The 22,849-nt window shown below is 35.1% G+C and overlaps 3 protein-coding genes and 1 long non-coding RNA gene across 4 annotated transcripts; 3 read left to right on the top strand and 1 right to left on the bottom strand.

Annotated features, from left to right (window-relative positions):
* The first annotated feature begins 1,168 nt into the window (after positions 1-1,168).
* Positions 1,169-3,362, top strand: LOC126823810 (uncharacterized). Its single transcript, XR_007681320.1, has 2 exons — positions 1,169-1,321; positions 2,830-3,362. It is a non-coding gene; the product is annotated as an uncharacterized LOC126823810 (long non-coding RNA).
* Positions 3,363-5,161: 1,799 nt separating this feature from the next.
* Positions 5,162-8,094, top strand: LOC126823800 (uncharacterized). The gene has a single exon (XM_050552809.2). It carries the CDS (start codon positions 5,539-5,541, stop codon positions 6,595-6,597), a length of 1,059 nt encoding a protein of 352 aa, XP_050408766.1. The 5' UTR covers positions 5,162-5,538; the 3' UTR covers positions 6,598-8,094.
* Positions 8,095-9,533: 1,439 nt separating this feature from the next.
* Positions 9,534-10,890, bottom strand: LOC126823809 (SOSS complex subunit C). The gene is made up of 2 exons (XM_050552834.1): positions 10,737-10,890; positions 9,534-10,169 (listed from the first exon to the last, which is right to left on the bottom strand). The coding sequence occupies exon 2, from the start codon at positions 10,126-10,128 to the stop codon at positions 9,748-9,750; it is 381 nt and encodes a 126-aa protein (XP_050408791.1). The 5' UTR covers positions 10,129-10,169; positions 10,737-10,890; the 3' UTR covers positions 9,534-9,747.
* A 31-nt stretch (positions 10,891-10,921) lies between these two features.
* Positions 10,922-21,037, top strand: LOC126823807 (mediator of RNA polymerase II transcription subunit 19). Its single transcript, XM_050552826.2, has 6 exons — positions 10,922-11,142; positions 11,765-11,921; positions 12,663-12,762; positions 13,472-13,577; positions 15,511-15,623; positions 17,085-21,037. Exons 1-6 carry the CDS (start codon positions 10,959-10,961, stop codon positions 17,136-17,138), a joined length of 714 nt encoding a protein of 237 aa, XP_050408783.1. The 5' UTR covers positions 10,922-10,958; the 3' UTR covers positions 17,139-21,037.
* Positions 21,038-22,849: the final 1,812 nt, after the last annotated feature.

Raw genomic sequence — 22,849 nt, 5'->3', positions numbered from 1 at the left:
ATTTTGATATTCAAAATTAATTACGTTTATTTTCTTGGGACATTGTCATTAATCCTTCTTGGGGGAAGACTCCATTAAAAATGATAAACGGGTGTTTACCCCATCTGTCTGCGATTATGGGTCTTATCTGGATATGACTGACCTTTCATTTGCATAATCCATACCGTATATAAATATTAGAAAAGGGATTTCTAATATAGAGTGGTGGCTTCCGAGCTCTGTTCAAAATACCTCGGATAATCAAGTCAGCCTACACACTGAACCTTTCCGTTTTGTGAAAAAAAATACCCGACCATATTCTATTTAAGGAACTTTTGTAGGAATGTCATGGTGATTTAAAAATGAAGATAGAATGCTAGGGAACAAAACACACAGCAGCTAACTCACCCAGCAAGTCCATAAAGGTCGTCGCATTATGAATCGTTAGGTAAACAAAAAGCAACAAAGTTATACTTCATAATATCATTAATGAGACCATATAACAGAACTCTGTAGGTAATCATCAGAAATTGATAAAACTCTTTGTTTCATTAGTCTGAACAGTGCAGATCAGATGGCAACTTTTGTCAATGGAGCGTTCACGTGATATTACAAAGTATACAATGACCATAATTTAGAAGTAATTAACCAGTCAAAATTCAATCAACTTCTTCGGTTCCCTAATTTAACCAATGCATGCATTTCAAGCAGATCAGTTTATGAGTTTTGAAGCCAGTGCTGTCACAAGATATTACAAAGTGAACAGTGCTGATATAGCTCTAGAAGGAATAAATGGAAATTCAATAGGATTCTTCACAGCACTAATCTAAACCATGCTTTCATAGTCTTATATGTCTTACATACACATTTATTTTTAAAATTCGGGTGATAAATGTTGTTTATTGTGTTTTCACAAATAATTGTGGACAATAATTTACGAACAAGTAATTGTGGACAATAATTTACGAACAAGTAATTGTGGACAACTGGCGTCGGACAGGAGTGACGACAATTTTCGACCATATTGACCGATACCCTACCAATCTAAGCTAGGTTTCGACTCTGCCCGTTTCGATCAATCCAAAATAGCATTATGTTTTTTACTGTGTGGACTAAATTACGGGCAATTTATCACGCTTAATGTCGATCTCTATACGAACACCCAAACTAAATATTGAAATGAAAAGAAACGAGTCTTGACAACAACATTAGTTATAACTGTTTATGACGATTCAGATTTCTATAGAATATATGTAACTGGGACTAATATAGTTATATTCTTTGTATACATTCAAAGGCCAGAGATAAATCGAAATATTGGACATTTATACATTTGGTTCAGGTAAATATTGAATTTATAAATTTTCTATATTAAAAAACATTAGTAAAAGTAGCCATGATAATGTTTATTAACCAGATATTATTGATTCTAATCTTAAAGGTATAAATCAATATTAGTAACAATAGACATGACTGAAATGAAATGAAATGTGGTTTAACGTCCTAATGTCCTGCACCGACTGGGTTAATGAAGACGGGCATACATAATACAGTATGCTGAGAGGAAAATTTTGCAACCATACGGCCCACCCAAATTCCAAATGGATCTTTTACGTGCACGCCAATGTGTAAATCTCGGTTTTTCGTCCCACCGAAAATAACAAATCAATATCAATAGCAATAAAAGTTTTACCTTTTATAAATATATTTAGTTTTTAATTTCTACCGTTCATCGTGGATGGGGGCAGAATAGTCTAACGCCTCGTGTTTCCCCTTGTCAGGACAGAGGACTTTGCAAGGAATATGGTCTAGTTGAAATTCCGAGGTCCTTAGTAAGTCATTGTCAGAAAGTTAAAAAATCCCCTGACAAACGGAAAGAGAATTAAGAGTAGGCAGTTAGGTCGCTGTCTGGGCAAAATTTACTCGGTAGCATAAGCATGCTCGTCTTTTTATTTGAATTATGCCCAGTAACGAGAGGACATTATCAACCAGGAAAGTGTGTTCAGACAGTTTCTGCTGTGTATCCGTGCCGGATTAGGGCTCTGTCGGCCCTAAGTCACATTTTAATAGGTGGCCTGAAAATACAGATATTTTGGGTTTACCGATTAAAGGAAAAAAGTTAAATTTAACAGAAATTTATGACGTAGATGTAGGAGGGTTCCATTTATTTACATAAAAACAAAGGGGAGCATTTTTGCTAGCCCCTGATAATTATCAATTTTTTTTACTTTATTTTTTTGTGGTCTGGAAAGTTGGCTGACCTTAATGCGCGTGCCTTATTTGAATAATAGTTAATCCGGCACTGGTGTGTACGTAAACGAAACCCTTGAGATTTGCAAAGACTTACATTCAGTGTAAACGATTCATTATACCCTTGTGGTACGAACCAAGGATGAAGGGGAAAAAAACAATTGGGGGGGGGGGGCGTTCATCCGTCGTCACAGCCAGATTGCTATTTTGTGAATAGACCGATTAATGTGTTATTACATGTATAATTTCATTATAATGGTGTGGGTATATACGATAATTATTAATTAGGCGTGATGATCAATAATTTTCTATGAGACCAGTCAATGTAAACTGATTGTTGATCGGGCGCTATCTTGTTAACTTATGTAGGTTCATATTTCGGCCGCATCCGCCGTATTTGCCGAGGAAAAATGATACCCCCCCCCCACCCACCTCAGGAACATTAACCCGTACGCCTATGCCTTGTCCATTATATTCAATTATTTGATATAGAAATCCATTGGCCCAGAATCTGCATGTATGACACGGGAATACAAACTACAATAAACATTTAACTGAAAATGTCAGATGAGTGAATCAATGTTATTAAATGTTTTATAGTTTCAGATATTTCACTGAATCGATCGATCCATTGACGCACTACAGGCCACCATGCCACTATGGGTGTGTCCAGGAAAACGAGCGTGTATTAAGGCCTTTACCTATCCTCAAGGTGTTAGAGCTCACACGCCTGGGTGTAATGACGCCAAACGTCGACAGATAATACTAGAGACTTATTACAATAAGAAAATTCCATTATACGGTGCTATGGAATTCCGTAAAGACACTGAAAAGGGAAGCATAACTCTAGCTAGAATTGGCGTTAGGCAGTACAGAAAATCATCAGCTACGTACACAAGAGAGTAGTCCTATTACAATTACCAAACAGCACAGTATAAGAAGTTTGTGTTCTTTGTCTTGAGAAAGAATACTTTTAACATCATAGCGATCAGAGAAAGAAAGTTGTTTTTAAAGAATTATTAGAATGATGTTTGTGTACTTCGTTATGTTTCTGTATTACTGTATACCTTTTATAAAATAGTATACACCGTATGTCTTTGTGGATATATTCAAATAAATTCTGCAAATAGCAATGCGTCGGGTTGTAGCACGTTGGATTCCTCGGCAATCACCCTATCTGGGTCTTTTTCTTCGTGTTAGACGTAGTAGTGGTTTTCCATGGGATTTTATAACAACTTTCGGAAAACAAGGGGGCGTACTGGTATAGGGGTGCAGTGGATCCTAGACCGTTGGGCGTCGTCTGAGGACCCAGGGGAGACAGGAGCTTATCGGATCCGACTGACAATAAAAAAAAATTAATGAAATTCATCTTGATGTCTATAACGTAAAAATATAATGGCCTAAATCCCAGGAGAAAATTATCTATGATTGGGGTGTAGTAAACGCGATGGGGGCCCAAAGAAAGCAGTTGGGCCGAGGGCCAAGAGCTACCCAGTCCGCCTCTATACTCTAATTAAGAGTTCAACACATGTCTTCTTTGACCATAGTAGGATCAATCAACGTGATCTCCAATACCATCTTTCCCTCACTTTAGTCGCCATGAAAGCGGCATTTTTCAGGACTACCCTGGTGCCCTAAAAAGATCATCATTCTCCCTGGATATGGGTTCCGAGTGGAAATACTCAAACCTGGACACAAGGAACCTGTCACATACTTTGTAAAGTACAAATTATCCCACAAGGTACATATACAAGCCTGGGCATAAGATACCAGTCATAGACATTATCAGACACAAATTATCACGTACAACCGGGGAATCGAAACCACACCAGTTCACTCAACGACAGACCTTACGATTTCACGCGCACGCGTTAAACCACTAGACGACCCAAACCCCCTGAGAAGATGCAAATAATGATTCATAAAAATTCCTCTGTGATCATCTTATCCAAAAAAAAAGAAAATATATTAATGAAACATGTTCCGACGGATCAAAATCATTTTCATACTATCTAAATCCTTCAAATCCACGAATTTCCGTAATTGGCACCCAATAACATTTTGTCCATATACAGGGTAGGAAACTTAAAGCTCATCAAACACATTACAGTCTCTGTGTGTCGATTGCATTTTGCCAACTATGTCTAATTCTTCATGACATAATCCACGCTAAAATGTACGTGTTTATTTAACATATAGGTAAGTATAGGTAATGTCAGGGCTTGCATTCATTCGGATTAAAAAGAAAAATGGAATAAGGTTTAACTTCATACGGGAGCCACGGTGGCTAGGTGGGTAAGGCGCTGGCTCGCTAGCCTGGAGGTCGGGTGTTCGATCCCTGCAATGGCTGAGAAAGTTCATCCTGATTTTCCGACGTGGTTTCCCTTTGTCAGTGATGCAGGACGGAGGGCCTGAAAAGGACAGATGTCTAGTCCTTCGGATGAGACGAAAAACCGAGGTCCCGTGTAAACATTGGAATGCACGTAAAAGATCCCTTGGCAGTTGGAATTCGATATAAGAGTAGGCGATAGTGCCGCTGCCCGGGCAAAATTTCCCTCATAGCACACTGTATGGCGTATGCCCGTCTTCATTAGCCCAGGTTAGGAGCAGAACAGTAGGACGTTAAACCTCATTTCAATTCAATTAACTTCATACTTTTCTACCAATGATATCGTCGGCATTGAACGCCGCATGTTGATAAATTTTCAATTCATCATAACAATATCTTTGTAACTATTGAACGAAACCGAGTCGTTTTATGAGTAATATTACTTTTAAAAATTCAGCTGTCATATCATTGTAGCTTGCAAGAGATTAATGGGCCCCTAAAATGACTTGATGTAATTCGCTAATAAATAAATCAAAAACGTACAATTTGTGCATCAATAAAAATGTTAAAGGTACGATTATTCTGAAATTACATGACCACTCTCCACTTTCAAATATCAAAAGTCAATTAATGATAATTATGAATATAACGAATTAATGACATTTATATTTGAATATAACAAATCACCGGTGTATGTGGTGTTGGATGGTTCATTAAGTCACAATAGAGTTAATTTAACCCCCTAGTTATAACTTATACAGGTATTAACTGTATTTTATACTGATAACAACGTCCAATATTGACACCAGACAATCAATATAAGATCCACTCCACCATTATAGATCCACTAAAGCTCTTGTGTTTATCGAGCAGTGGTTGCTATGGACGCGTGATTTTAAATAATGTGATATCTTATGTAATTCGATCTTTATAATCCACTACCATTTTAATACTCGTGTAGTAAACGTGGGATTTGATTCATGCATACTGCTAACATGGATATTAGAAATAGGAGCACAAATCTAACAGATAAACTTACAACTCATTATAAAAGCAACAAGAAAAAGAGCGGATTAATACCTTCTGTAGGATTCTTAAATAGATGTGCTCCGTTATGGTATATCGTGGTTATAATAGGCGTGGCTTATTGGGGAATATCGGACGCTCTACCCTCTATATACGGTAAAAGGAGTATATTACTGTTAAACATTAACACGTGTCTATGTTATGTTATATTTATAGAAGTAATGGTGAACTGGGTGTGTATTCATGTTGTCGATAGCAGTTATAAACCACATATACATGGAACCAAGCAAACTGAAGACAATGGTTCCGATGCCACAGTAACAATCGAATCATCTCCTTCCTCTCAAAATAGTGAACGTCAGAGCAAGTTTAATTATAAAATATATGTTGCTACCGGAGTATCAAAGACGGATGGTAGCGTTGAAAGAACTGCATATCCATATTGGTCGTGGGTACCGTGTTTGATCTGCCAGAAACTAAGACCACCTAGATGTCATCACTGCACCTTGTGTGGAATTTGTGTGTTAAAAAGAGACCATCACTGTTATTTTGCTCGGGCTTGTGTTGGCATCAATAACCAAAGACATTTTACCGTATTTTTATTCTGGGCATTATTTGGTACTGTTTATTCGTCCTGTCACATGATACTCTATTTTTTCGGCGAAGTTCTTCCCGTCATGAAATATATCGACATTGTTCCGCCTATCGCATTTGTTCGCGCCGTATTCGGTTATCAAGATTTTGTGATCAGTTTTATGATGTTACTCGCCTGGGGTTTGTTGGCTTTCACTATTCTAACGTGGGAACATTTCAAAGAAATGATTTTTCTTATAACTAAAAGTACCACGAGTTTTGAACATATGAATGAAATCACAATATCCGACTCGAGAACATTACAAGATAAACTATATTCTGTGTTCGGGCATTACTGGGTGTTGAATTTCTTCGTACCTGTTCATATGTTCTTTAAACCGATTGAAGACCCTCTTTATTGGCCTTCCATCAAGTTATAAATCCCCCTTTTGTGTATTACTGGGAGATGCTATTATCGATGGACAGAGAAGTTTATAATCCTCTTTTTCAGTATTACAGTAATTCCTGATGCAATTACGGTCTCTGGGCTTCCTGACTACTATTCCTCGCCTTGCAGAATTAAATTGATATCTAATAAGATGACGATAAGAGGATACTTGTCGAAACGTCGTGCTTTTAGAATAAAACTAGGGGTTGTTTTCCATACAAATTGTGTTCTGTTATAATATATTCATTCCTTAATTGCTAAACGCCACTTAAGGATTAAACAGGCATTATGAAAGAGCTAAATCCGTCTATATGTTATAAAGATGATTAATTAGACACTAATTAACTTACCAATGGTGGTAACTTAATGAGTGTTTAAATAATCATTTTTATAACATTTCAGGCCTAATGGTCCAAGAGCATAATCCACTCTCGATGCCATCGGATGGCTGTGAAATAAGTAGTTTTAAATAGTTTTGTGGTCGACGCGGTTACCGTAAAAAGGATAATCGAGACTTTGGTTATAAGGACAATCAAAGCTAGACCATAACTATATCGCCAATATCTAGGTTCAGAGTGAAAAAATCTGGCTGAAATTTTCAGCATATACTCTTTTCATTATCTATTTTTTGTAACTATTATAGCGAGAACTGTCAGCTCTGTCTAATCTTACCTAATGTCGCTTTAATTAAGATTACTCAACAGAATATTGCAATAATATTTAATTAACTAGTACTTCAGTGATATGGGGCTACAGGACTGTATCACATGTGTGGGATAATCTTTTCCCGGTTCTATATAATTGTTTATGCCAGCTAATTTATATCATAAGGTATGTCTTTGAGTCAACTGGCGTGGTTTCGATTCCACGGTTGTACGTGACAAGGCGTAGTGCCGTCTGTCTAACCTCGTGGGTTTTCTCCTGGTCCTCCGGTTTTCTCCCACTGCTAAAGATGCCTACGCGCAAGCGAATTATTAAAATAAAATTGAACCATATGACCTGTGTCGAGTTGACGTGAAACCCCATTACTTCTCTCTCCCAAACACATTACAGGATTACGCGGCCTCACTGAGTGACAAAAATATTGTATTTATTTCATGCTCTATTTAAACATACATTATGCAAGAGCTAAATCTGTCTATTACAGGTCTTTCTTTAGGCCTGAAATGTTATCTAAATTATTAATTAGACATTAATTAAACTATCCAGACCATAATCAACTCTAGATGGCATCGCTAGCCTGCGATCTTTCGTGGATTGTGAGCCGATTTACTGCATAACTTTCCTTCACGATTTAACGATTAAATGGATAATCGAGACTATGCTGTGTATCGTACTGACTTTAGTAATGATGATCAAGGCTAGCCGGAAATTTCAACCGCTTAGTTCTCGGTTCATAGTGGATCAATTTGGTTTGTTTTCAAATTCATTATATCAATATTGTATATACACGTGTCGTACTCAAATAAAAAACATTGTTTAAACCATACTCTTTTGTTGACTTATATGAATGGTCGACATATGGATGGCTAGTCATAATTACGGCCTATTTTACTTAACAAAAGGAAAATTTTATTACAAGCATAATTTTATAGTCGTCACTTATATTTGAGAAGAAATATAAAACTGAATAACGTTGAGACCGGGGTCAATAATTGGTAGATGTTTAATCCCTTGCAAGCAACGCTATTGAGAAAGGTGTATATAAATGCAATATCAGTGCAAAAATGGTTCAATTCCGTTCAATATTTACAAAGATAAGAAAAATTACAAATTTGTAAGCATTCACTGCCATTCTGATTAAAATATAGATCCTATTTCGTTTCGTTTTTTATAGTTCAGAATTTCGTTTTACTTGTCTTTACTACACTCGGTCATCCAGAACCTCCTAGTCTTCAACGTACGGGGGTAGAATATATATAATCGGATTGCATTCACTGTCGACGATAAAAGTTTAGAAAGTCAGAGGAAAAATTTGGGGATCATTTAATCCGACAGAATCCAAGTTGGCGAATTATATACCGTCGATATTTTGATTTGTTTCTTAAACCGTTGGCAAAAAGGTTGAGAACCACTGCCTTATGCGCTACAAGCATCCTGTCAGTGTGGAATAGCGTTATACGAATGTTCAGATTATATTATTTTATTATTAAATGTTATCTAAATTATTAATCAGACATTAACTTACCAAGACCATAATCAACTCTCGGTGCCATCGGGTGCCTGTGATATTTAGTGGATTCAAATACGTTTTCTGGTGGATGCGGTTACCGTAAAGATGGATAATCGTAACGGCGGTGGTATTAATGACGATCGATGCTAGTCTATAATTGTATCGCTAATATCTTGCCAAATGGTGATGTCATTAGACTGAAATTTTCAGCATATTCTCTTTTCATTATCTATTTTTAACCACCATAGCGAGAACTGTCAGCTCTTTATCTAATCTTACCTAATGTCGCTTTAAGTAAATGTTTAATAATCAACTAATTACATTTTAGCTTTGATTAAGCCCGGAGACGTGGGTTTGTTAGAAAAATGAAGATCCGACAATTGCGTCCCTCCACACCTCGGCACTAGAGTCGGATGCGGGGCAATCAGGCATGTCGAAAATGTATTAGAAATTTATTACTAGAACATACGTAACAAAATCGGGATAATTTGATACATGAGGCTACCAATCCACAATAATGCCGTTATGCATTTCAAAATTCAAGCCTTACGATTACATGTATTCAGAAAATAATAATAGCATATTTCATTATCATAAATTATCTGCACATTTATACTGGATACCAAAATCTGAATTCTAAAAAGGCACCTCTTTATCTAATGTAAGTGCAGTTTATACAGTACAAAGCGCAGAATTCTCCAATCACGACTCATTTTTCGCAATTACAAAATATTTTTTGTTGAACACATAGTACGTATATTTTACATATTTATTTACAAACTACAGATTCTCACAGCTTCTTCATTTTATTACCAAGTATTCCTATTGCCATTGCCCGGAAATTCTGCTTATCAGAAAACTTGAAAAGTGTACACGTACATGTCATATTTTGGGCGTTAAGATAAATGCTCTCTGTTTCTCTCACATACCTATACCAACACACACAAAAACACCCTCCGCTGCTAGAGTTTATTTTTCGATAAACCTGGGTAACACAGGTAAAATAAGATTACCAAAAGAAGATTCTTGAGTTATAAAATATCCAACGGAATTGACATGAGCATGTTGGAGGGCGGCTCTCTGTTGAGGAGTCATTATCTGCGTTTCAACCACTAGCTGTGAACCAGATGTACTCAATACCGGCGAGGTGGGAACAGGGGTCGCCTTTGTCGTCGTCGAAGGTAATGATACACTATTTGAAACATTTGAGTTCAAGCTGCTCGAACCACCACCGTGAGCTTGCATACGTAGTCGCTTCTTTTCTTCTTCTAATTGTTCCAAAATGTTACGATTTCTACCCTCCTGGGCACTTCCCATTGACTGGAATGCCATTCTTATGGGTATTGGCATTAAAACTTCAAATCTTTACACAGCCACTTAAAGATATATATCTGGAAAAGAATTTGCATGAATTTTTAAAGCAAAGAAAAAAAAGAGAGTATTATTATTGTAAATGTGGTACCGTATATTTGTTTTTGTTATATGTTTTTGTTTTGATTTCCAAAATTCAAAAAATAAATAAATAAATAAATAAATATCCAACCATATCAATCCCAGCAATGGTTTTTTTTCACTGAAGCTAATATGGTCTTCTTTTTTTTCTTTCTATCTTTCTATTGCTACAGTATTATTATTATTGGGCAGACTGAATATTTATATCGCCATATGATTGGCCGTATACCGTATAGCTTTCTCTCACACGCCTATACAATTTAACACGAAAGTCTTTGACTTCTAGAATTTATTTATCAAGAAACCCAGGTAACCTGGGATTCTCAATGACAGAAGAGTAAGAAGTTTCAATTTCGACCGAATTTTTCAGAGATACGTGTGTCTTCCTGAAAGTCTGCAATTTTTAGAACGCAGTTATCTCCCGTGGGCAAAATAAACGAGCACTTGTTTGCTCGTCACTAGATTTTGAACTAAAAGTAATGGGATTGTTTTCCTTCAAACATTACCTGCTGTTCAAAACGAAAATGGCCTGTTATAGTCCAGATGAAAACCAAATTGTTCCTAAAGCATACGTCGTTTTTCTACGTGTAATTAACTTACTCTCGATCTCAACTCAATTTTTTCTTTTTTTTCCCCCTTTTCATTATAGAGTAATCTGCCCCTTACTTTTTAGCCAATCAGAGCTCGAGTTGACTAAAAATAGAGAAAAAGGAACAAGATGGTCGACAATGGCTGATCCACTTCGCCGGCCTGAACAAATATCCCCGCGGTCGAGTCCCAGGGATAGGGGATCTAGATCTCCTGCTTGTCCCCGACCCGACTCAACTGGGACTTTAAAAACAACGATAAGTTTGGGAAAAAACCCGTCTGTAAAACACACAGGACCCTTTTATTGTGTCAAAGATATACCAGGTAAACGAAACCGAAACATTGCACATGTGAATCATTGCAGCAATTGCAGAAAAATCTGTTTGATCATCTCGTCAGAGTTATTCAAATGGTTATGTTGTTTACATTGAAGAATGTAGTTGTTGAAAACTATTACAACAATGTTTCTATTTCTAATAAACCATTGGTTTAGCGGTCCATGTTAAAATTTAAAAGTGATCGAATTTCTAAAGGCTTGTAAAGCATGTCATGTAATAATAATAATCAATTTATCAAATAATTCACATTTTATAATATAGCCCATCCGATATAATTACGCAAAACATACTACAGTGTAGTAACTACACACCGCTGAATACATGTATGACTGAATCAGAATTTTATGGTCACTGTCTAGATTTATCATCGGCAGTTTGAGACTGTACTATATACTCCGGTTTCCTCCCACTGATAAAGACCCCTACCTGCAAGCGAATTATTGAAATAAAATTAAACCATATGTTAGTCCCAAAATGACCTAGTTTGTGTCGAGTGGACGTTAAACCCCATTTCTCTCTCTCTCTCTACCAATGGCATCCGATCCTGTCTAATTAATGTCAAAATAATCACTTGAGTTTAATGACTTCTCCATTTTGTTATATTTCAGAGCAATCAGAGATAACTGGAAGTACAAACTTATTACATCACTATGGCCTCGAACATTCTTATAATAAATTCTGTGGAAAGAAAGTTAAAGAGGAACTCAGTGCATTTTTACCTCATTTACCTGGTAATATAGACACACCAGGTGTACAAGACAACAGGTACAGGTATACAAACAAGCTATAATTATATCTACATTCATATTTATTAGTGCTCACACAAATTACTGATTTTTGTTGTTTCATTGAATGCCAGTCGATATGTATGTGAAATTCTTGAATTCACAAAACAAATACAACACTCATGATCACTAGATCCTTATTGAATTACAAATGCAGTACAATTTTTACTGGTGAGGAGACTTTTGCCGGGACGGGGGCGTTTCCTCCTACGCTTTATCAATTTCCAACTGTCAAGGGTTCTTTTATACACACACCACCGAGTATATACAGTGAGATGTAAACAACTAGGCAATACTATATTTGATTTGTTTTACTTCCGTATGTTCTAACCCTGACAAGTGGGAAGCAGGCAAATGTATACATGAAGCAAAATCAAGATCATATTTTGTGGAATTCACAAGAATGAATAATATTTTTTCGTTTGTTCATGTAAACATTTAATATATTTGTCATTAACGTCATTAAATTAAAAAAGCAGGCCCTTTTTGATTTAGGCCACTAAACTGAAGTGTCACTAGAGCAAGCTTTAATTTCATTTTTTACATTAAACCGTCTACAAAAGTTTCCCCCCCCCCCAAAAAAAAACCCTCCAAACCTTTCAGAAAGCTTTAGAAAACATGACATGGCTATGAATGAGATCTCCCACAGGTCCCTACCCCGTAAAAGTACTTGGTTAAATAATTGTATGTTTACTGTTAATCTATGTGATTTTTATTTCAGCTCTCTGCGAATGTTGATAGAAAAACCTCCAATAACTGGTAAAGAATTAAGTCAGTTATCAGGATTAGCATTAACAGGATTCAGACTACATCCTGGACCTGTAAGTATGAACCTTTTTATTGTTGATCTTGATTTGTTTGGTGCATCTTGCTATAGATCTTTAAACCTACTCTGTGTTAAGTAGAACTAAATGTTAGTTTTATTCAGTTATTGAAGCAACAAGCGATTATTGGTAACCGGCCATGCTGTACATATTTTTGAATTGCATGTGCTTGTACATGCCATTTGCAGAAAACTATTCAGGATTTGCCACTGCTAATCATGTGACTAGTCAAAACAGCAGTGCCATTTTGTAAGATCACATGATATTTTAGCTTGCACATATACAGCAATTAGATTGGCCTCTGACATTATGAGATACACAAATTTGACGTAGTATACTATAAACATGTAATTATCACTGTACCAACCTCTCAACTAAGTCATCCTTACACTTCTAAACCATGAATATTTACCAGAAACTGTCAATTCAATTGAATTACCTTTTGTTGACTACAGACAAAAATTCAAGAAACAATGCCATGCAAAAGGGGGAAAAGGGAGAAAGAGATAATTGCTACAAGTATAATACAATGTATAGACATACTACAAATAGTACCGAGATGGTGAATTTAATTGTGGTCTGCACCCATAAGAATAGTTATTTTCTTTGTAGTTACTTCCCCTTGAATGTATGTATCTATTATTCTGGTATACCATAGCTCCACTCTTTCATAATCACTATACAGGTTTCCAATTTTATTTTACAGTTACCAGAACAATATAGAATGATGCATCAAATGCCATCGAAGAAAAAGAAACATAAAAAACACAAGAAGGAAGGTGACAAAGGAAATGCTCTATCTGAGGCTCAGAGTAAGTTCAATTATTACATTTTATTTGCAAAAATAAACCCAACCCAACCAAAAGAGAGAGACAAATGGGGTTTTAACGTCCACTTGAGGCAAGCTAGGTCATTATGGGACAAATATGTTTCAATTTTATTTCAATAATTCACTTGTGCGTTTACAGGTGTCTTTAGCAGTGGGAGGATACTGGAGGACCCTGAGAAAACCCAAATGGTTGGACAGGTGACCCTGCTCCTTGTGCACAGTGTCAGGACCTCAGTTTTTTTGATAAATCTGAACGAATGGACGCTCTTCTTTGCCAGACCTTCTGTTTTGCACCACTGACAAGGAAATCTCAATGAACTTTCTCAAACACCAAGGGCTGCCTGATTAGTGAGCCAGTGCCTTATCTTTATCAATGTGAGGAAACTCGAAGTTGAGGGGAAATACTGAAACAGTTCTCTTTCTAGAAAATATCCTCATGAAACTGTGCACAAATCAACACATTATAGTACCGGTAGTTATCTTTTGCAAATAAGAAATTTCTCACATTTAATGATTTTTTTCTGTTTCTATGGAAACATATTTGACTTATATTTTGGTATACAAGGGTGTTGGATGTTGATGACTCAAGTCTTTTTGTTTCATTCTTGTTTCAGTGGCATATCAGTTTTTTGCTTATTTATTTTATAATGAGTAATTGGAACCCAAGTTTTAGTATTTTTCATTAAGCATTGTTGACCAAACAGCTTGATGGTCTGACATAAGTGACATTAAATTCTTTAACTCTGGCATAGGGGAAAGCCCTTATTTGAGTAGGAAATGGCAGCACTACCCAACATTTCCATAGAAATTAAATCTAGCTGTAACCTAGCTTTAAAATATTATGTTAACAATGATTGTCATTGTCGATAACTGTTTTAACATTTCAAGATCCATATACATTGTATTTATGTTATTCACTTTTCACAGTTGATATTCATAAACACAGGTTAGTTTATCGTTCAGTTTAATAAGTTCTTTGGGCTATTTCACATGTTTGTTCGATTTTCTTTAATTTTTTCTCATTTCATATTTTCTGGTTCAAGTTTACTAATAGGAAGGACCTAATAAAGTTGCTTTTTTTTTGTAATGATTTGCAAAGATGCAAATCCAGTAATTTTATGAAGTTTTGTTTGTTAAATTACATGAACATGTATGTCTTTGCATTGTATAAAATGTTGATAATGTGTTGATTCACAGTATTAAGTTTTTCTTTCAAAGTGCTATCTGGCAAAGAGACTTTTGTCCCCTATAAAATAATTCTTCCTTGAACTAATTTTTTAAACAAAAAAACAACCAGATAAAGGCAATATATATTTATTTCAAAGTTTTATACTTTCAAGAAATCTGAAAATACACCCAAATTAATTGAATTAAAGATTTGAGTATCCTTCAAATGATGATATAGAATATTGGAATAGTAAAATCAGCATTCAGTGTGGAATACTATTTGAAAGGTCCACTTACTATAGATTAATCTTTCTATAGGATCTAGTTTATGTCTTGTGGGGTGAGAGCTGCTGTAGCTCAGTGAGTAAGGTGCTGTCTAACTAACGAGGAGCTCTTGGGTTTGATCTCAATGTTGCTTAGAAAGTTCATAGGGATTTTCCAGCATGGTTTTTTCAGTGTTGCTGGATGTTGGACTGGGCAAGAAACAGCATCTAGTCATTCTGATGAGAAGAAAAAAAGAAGTCCAGTGTACATATTGGCGTGCATGTTTCAGAACCCTTGACAGTTGGAATTTGAAATAATACTAGGCCGCAGCGCATTGTCTAGACAAAATTTCCCTCATAATAGCACATTGCATGGTATATGCCTGTCTTCATTGGCCCGAATGGAACAGAAAAGAAGGATTTTGAACCAGATTTCATTTTATATTTGGGAGATTGATTGATAATTTTTTTATATTGTTTTAACAGCCATAGATAATGCATCTGATGCAGAATCAAGAAAACCAAAGAAACAAAAGAAAGAAGAAGAAAAAGATAAAGATGGAAAGAAAAAGAAGAAAAAAGAAAAGAAAAAGAAAAAGGTACATGTTTTACCTTGAATATAAATCACACAGACTGGTAAACAAATTTCTTTCAAGTTTAAATGTTTTAATTTTGTTACTTGCTGTATTATAAATATATGTTTCATGATTCATGTCAATGAGTAATTTATATGAGAAAATTACTCAACTGCATGTACATGGAAACTTCTGACCTAGAATAGTAGAAATTCTCTTAGACCCAAATAACCCCTTGGTTATTCTCAGAAATAATTTAAACATAAAAATGTCTAGATCTCTTTGATTTAGGTCCAAAATAAAATTGACAATTTTATTTGATTTGTTTTATGTGGGATGACAATCTGTCTTTGTTGAAGATTTTACAATAAAGCCAGTGTGGAGATAACTGATATGTTCCACTGTGGACATTGTAAGCTCAAATTTAAATTAGTAGAGGACTTCAGATTAATCTTTCAAAACAAATATTTAAACGTATAGACCTTGTCCCATGACTTATCAAAACAAATATTTAAATGTATAGACCTTGTCCCATCACTTATCAAAACAAATATTTAAATGTATAGAGCTTGTTCCATCACTTATCAAAACAGATATTTAAACCTATAGACCTTGTTCCATCACTTATCAAAATAACTTGTCACATCAGTCCAATTCAATACAGAGATTGTGTTAGTCCAGTGGTCAGTGCACTGGACACTCGACTAGGATGTCCAGGCATGTGTCAGGAAGAACAATCAGGATTTTTCAAGCCTGACTTTCAGTTGTCAGGGATGGTGCTTGCGAGGCTGACAAGTAAAGGATGCCTTGCATAATAACCATATGGCTGTCCCATATGGATGTGCTTAAGACACATTAAACCCCCTTTCATTACTTTATATTTACCTAAATCAAAGAGTTATAGCTCCTTCAGATTATATAAAGTCCTGTTCTTTAATCTTTCATTTTACTTCTTTATAAACAGCTTTAGATTTTATTATTGTATTTCTTAAGTTTTTGGTGAATTTTTAGCTCTTTGATTGAAGTCACTAAAATTGTCATTTATTTAGGGATTTGAATCCTCTATAAACTCTAAGTTTGTTAAATGTGAATCTCCAAAACAAATATGAGTCCAAACAGGGTTTAATTGTGTTCAGTATTTACATAGATATGCTGAACTGAAAATTTTGAAACATTTGGCATCCTTGGCATTATATACATGTATATATATATAAACAAGCCAGTGCCACCTATTAGTATTTGGTAAAATCTTTTGATGAACTTTATTTTAATTTATTTGAATCCCACCCAAGCCAGTAGGTTATCTGTTGTTAATATTTTGCTTTAGATGTTTTTAAATAATCAATTTGTAGCTATTGTCTGATAAATTTAGGGTCAGCAACTTTAAGGTTTATTATTCATGTTAAAAATATTGTAGATTATATTATAGCATATTAAAATACACTTAGATTTATGTATGAAACTTTCTGTTGTCTTACATTTCAGCAGAAACACAGTCCAGAACATACTGTCTCGCACAGTGGAGAAACAGGTTCTTGATCTGATCATCTTGTTACATATAAACTATTTATATACAAATCATATATTTATAAATCATAATCATCATAGTATAACATACGTATACATACCCACAATTGTCAAACTTCAACTACTTTGATTTATTCACCGTTGAATGCAAAAGAATTGTGTAGCAACAACACAATCTGATTAAAACACAGATCTATATTTCGTTCTGTTTTTTTTATACTTTCGATGGCCTACACTACATGAAGATCTGACCAGTTGTACTGAAAGGTCGCGTCAGGTGTTGTCAAGCGGCTTTTGACCCTATGACATCAATCAGCGTTTACATTTCTAGTTGTTTACCCACAGTTCCGTTATCACATGCCAAGAAGTCGTTGTAACAGATAATTTCATTGGCTAATCGCTCACTTCAACCAGAATGCCTTTAATATAAAAACACTTCCAAATCCTAGTGTAGTAAAGACAAGTAAAACGAAATTTTGAACTATAAAAAACGAAACGAAATAGGATCTGTGTTTTAATCAGATGGCAAACAACATAATCAACCTGAATTTGGACAGTCTCAGTTTACTAAAATATTGATTAAAAAATTGAAGTATACGGTTTAGAAGCAGATTTATAATAGATAGTTGAGTAGCTGTTGAATGTTAAATATATTAATTCTAATTATTATTTTTATTATGAAGTTATCGTTAAACATTAAAATTGAAAATTTTGAATAGCTAAATTAAGACTGCCATGTGTGGCCCTAAGGCCATAGAAAATAAATATTCTGCTTCACAGCCAAAGGTTGCGTACTTAATAAACTAGTCAGATTTCGTAGAGTTTCTTTCCATCACCACAGGAACTAGGATGTGTTTAGTAAAATAAAATGATTATGCTGCCCTGTCAGCAGTATCTTCAAGCCAAAATATTTATTTAGGTGGCCTAAGGCACTTATATTTAATCTATATGGCTGTTCTTATTAGGGTCTAATTACATAAGATGATGTTCATGTGAATATTTTGCATAACAATTCTCCAGAACTTATGAAGAATTCTCGCCTGAAGAGGCCTGATTAATAAAAATGTGAAATTGATTGCAGATTGAAATTAATTCTTTGTTGACATTGTGATTTAAATAGAATTCTTCCAATTCATTTAAAGGGATTCAATGTCCACATGAATTATTATTTTGGGGAAGACATTTTCACTTTAATGAATTTTCCAACTTCATTAGTATATGTTTTTGTCACTATCATCATGTAAATATCTTTGCCATTAAGGATATCTTATTGAGGGGCTGGGTTGTCTAACTTGCATGTTGTAGAGCATGGTTTATGTTATCTATGCAAGTCACCGACTCGATCCCATGTGGATATGTGACAAGGATCAGAGGGTCGACTACCTCCCCTTTTGACATTTCTTAGGTTATTCGGGTTTAAAAATATACATGTTAGTCCCAAAATGAACTGTTTAGTATTGAGTGGACATTAAACCCAGTCTCCAGATACATCTTGGTACATACTTAATAGTACAACATTCATTTAGCTTGATAATACCAGCTTTCTAAAGTGAAAAATAATACCTTAAAGGCTCAATACCACTCTTGTTGTAACTGAATAATATGTCCCAATCTTTATTCTGGTCAACAAATTGTACTATTTTACAATATTCCAATTAATTGGTGATACAAATTTCATCTTAACACACCTAATTTATAAAAATTGGAAAAATTCAACTACACGTAAATGATTTGAAAAGCCTAATGTAAACCTTTTCAAATGTGACTTGGATTTTCGAACCCTCTGGACAAGTAAAATAGGATTTAATGGATAATTTACACAACAGGTAGGACACTTAAACATCCAATACTTAGAATAAGGCTATTATTTATTTTCTGGAGCTGTCAAGCCAGCAAGAGTGTTATTGTCCCTTTAACCCCCCCCCCCCCCCATGTATTGAATATAATGGTGAGATGTAAAATACTTTGTTTTATTCACATATTATTCTAAACATTTAATTTAAATCCTACATTTGATATTTATGACACACGGAAGTGTTTTGTTCAGTCTGTATTGTCTATATCCTGATATATATATATCCTTACATTGTTGAAAGTCATATTATAAAAGGCAGCAGCATTAATAATACTTATTGTTTTGTTATAAGTATTCCACGGTTTTAAAGCTAATCTCATATTTTAAAACAAAATATTTTCTGTCATATGTTAACTCTTCTACACCTTTGGGATTTGTCATTTGCACAGCTTAAGTTTTACTCAAATTTCAGTTTGAATAGTTCCACAGTTGAGAAAAACAGATTTATCAGGATGATACAAGGGTATGTTTCTAATTCTAGTCTTTAGTATGGGACATTGTGCGGTAAAAAGGTCATTAGGCTCTAGCAGTCTGCTGCTGCCATGGTGGAATATAACCTTACATTGCAAGTAAAACCATAGAAAATAAAATAACCATAGTGTATTGTTTTAAAAAGAATTTCAACACCTTTCGTTTTGCTTCATCACTATGTTTTGTGTCCATCTTGGATATTTTAAGGAATTGTTTATAAAAGACACTATTTCTTTAAAAAAAGCAAAACCTATTTGTATAAGTTAATAATTAGTGTTGTTTTAGGTTGTTCTGATGTGTTATTTAGATTAGTTTATAACACAAACAGTATACAATTCATTTACTTATTTTGCTACTTTCACTTTACATTTTCATTTAAACTATAGACTTAGTTTGTTATATCTGGACATAGAATAAATCTATGATTTAATATTGTTAATGAATTAGTAAAGACAAATTTTTTTATCTTAAAGTTAAAGATGTGTTATGTAAAATATTTCTAAAATAGATAATGAAAAATGAATATATTGAAAATTTCATTCACATTATTTTATTCTGAGCAAAGCTATGAGTGTTTGAGGTTTTGACAAGATACATAGCATAAATTATTATGTTACTAAGTCTCGATTATCCATTTTATTGTTAGTTTTTAAAATCCATTTAAATCTCAGCCACTCATGCTCTAGAGAGTTGGTAATAGGCTTGTCATGTGAATAAATGTATAATAATAGTTTATATAACATTTGAAGCCAAAATAAAAACCTGCAATAGACAGATTTAGCTCTTACATAATGCATCTTTAAAAAACTAATTAACACACCAAATTAAATCAAATTGACATTTTGTTGTTAATCAAAATCAAAGATTTCTTGTCATTATTGTATCGTGTCCTACCACACATTTTGTTTTTCATTGAATCAGCCGTCTTTAAGTGTCAACCTCAGCCACAAGGACTACGGGCTAGCATGCGTTGAATAAATTTTTATCATCTGTCAAGTGTTAACTCATATGTTTTATTAATATTATTATTTTTTGTACAATTGGTTAAAGGAACAATATAAATGTATCCAGTAGTTTGTAATAGTTTCGGTGGTATTGGGTATTCGAATCTTAAAATGTTTTAGATGCCATTTCGAAAACCCACATTCATTCCCTATAATAGGTGACTTTGTCTGAAATTAGAGCTATAACATTAGTTTTTCCCCTGCTTGACTTCTGTACAGGAAATAATTTAGTGCCGTCGGACAAGCATGAATACTCAATAAAAACATGATTTTTGTCCATGTTGAAACATGTTTTAACGACAGCAGTGTTAGTTTGTTTTCTGAACAAAATAACTCGGAAAACGCGGTATTTTCATGCTACGAGAAGCAAACCGATATGTTTGGCTCTCAGAATCCCAGTCTTTGTCTAAAGGTAGTTTTAAGAATGAAAATCCACACCAACCTGTTTTCCAATGGGTTTTAGAATCTGCAAATGTTAAAAAAAAAAAATCAAGAATTATGATTCTGTATGATGACTTGTATGATTAAAATAGATTCTCACAAACTGTAACCATTTTGTAAATAAATGTTTTGTTAATTTATTTGTGTTTGTGTTAATTTCCCAGCCTTCCTCTACACATGGTGTAAGGGGCTATCTTGCTTAATGATTTTATTCAAAGTGTAATTCATTAGCTATTTCACTGGGTATTGTAATGGTTGGAAACCAGGGGGAGACGCACACTGATCCGCAGTGAATATTTGCTTGGCCGCGACAATCACTGATAAGGATGACATTGATGCGGCTTAATGAACTAGAAATATTAACTTTTTTCCTGCGACAAATTAAATTCTAAAACATTTTTTGTATATATTGGAAAAATAAATAAAGGCGTTTGACGTATTTGTAGTTAAAAATTATTTCCGATTTAGTGTAAATGGGTATTAAAATGACTAAAATGCAGCATTCTCTCCGAAGCAGTTATGTCTTATGTAAACAATGCACGCGCCATTCAGCCTATGATTCACACCGCGTGCTGTGACAGCACGTGTTAAGGCAGTCATCTATGACAGAGATATTATACGAGACTCGTAATTCTCTGTGAAACAGATTGGGGGAGACGGGCGATAAGGCCAGTTTCTTGTCTATATGGGGGATCACGTGGCTAAGTGGGTAAGACGCTAGCTCGCTAGCCTGGAGGTCGGGTGTTCGATCCCTGCATTGGCCGAGAAAGTTCATCCAGATTTTCCGGCGTGGTTCTCCCTTGTCAGTGATGCAGGACGGAGGGGCTGACAAGGAAAGCTGTCTAGTCGTTCGGATGGGACGAAAAACCGAGGTCCCGTGTACACATTGGCGTGCACGTAAAAGATCCCTTGGCAGTTGGAATTCGATATAAGAGTAGGCGATAGTGCCGCTGCCCGGGCAAAATTTCCCTCATAGCACACTGTATGGCGTATGCCCGTCTTCATTAGCCCAGGTTAGGAGCAGAACAGTAGGACGTTAAACTCCATTTCATTTCATTTCTTGTCTATATAAGCACGACAGAAAAACGTTCCTCACAGTAGAACCCAGAACCAGTCTCCTTAAAGTCACCCCCAAACACATCACTATCAGTGTCAAATAAAAGAAGACTCCCAAGACCACCCTCCGAATCCCCAATCGAAAACACTAGTCATTTTACCACACCGGGGGGGGGGGGGCATCATCATTTTCTGCTGCATCAGTTATCAGTAAGCGGACGCACTCACAACTCAAGGAAATGAAGGCGGTAAAATTTCTTGTAACATGGACGGGAAATCGTCCTTTGTTCTTTTCATTGAATAAGCAGATTGTTTTACCTCTACTAGATTGGGTGGAGCTTAACCGTGCAATAACTAGACTTCATCGCCTTTATCTGCAACCTATCCTAAACAAGCCCCTCTCCTACAACTGGCTCGTCTTGCAAGTTTCCTAGGATACACTTGTCTGCGACATCACCCTAGGTGGACTGGGAGCGGATGTTAAGCAACACGAATGAACGAACGAGTCCGGCACACAGAAGAGCTCAGAAATTTCGGTTTCATTAAGTGCCAATTCGATAAATCTGCATGAATAGGTTATCAAATGTATACTTCACAATAAATGCGATATCTTGTGATGTTAAGAAATTTGGTATGGTGTATAGCACGCTGAACTTCACAAATAAAACGTGATTCACATAATGAGTTACGTATTATTACTAATTACAGATTTCATAATTAATAATAGGTATGTTAATCTGATGTCATTATAAGAAACGTTTATCCTAAATACGTTACATTAGACTAAGTTGCCCCAATGTTCGGCCAAGGGACCTCGCCCTCCCATCATAATTGATAGTGGTACCGTTTATTTCTGGATGAAGTGTGTTTGAAAACGGTAATAACGCCATTATCGA

Source organism: Patella vulgata, chromosome 6 (genome assembly GCF_932274485.2).
Source record: "Patella vulgata chromosome 6, xgPatVulg1.2, whole genome shotgun sequence".
NCBI classification, from domain to species: Eukaryota; Metazoa; Mollusca; class Gastropoda; family Patellidae; genus Patella; species Patella vulgata.
This window is presented reverse-complemented; position numbering and strand designations above follow the sequence as displayed.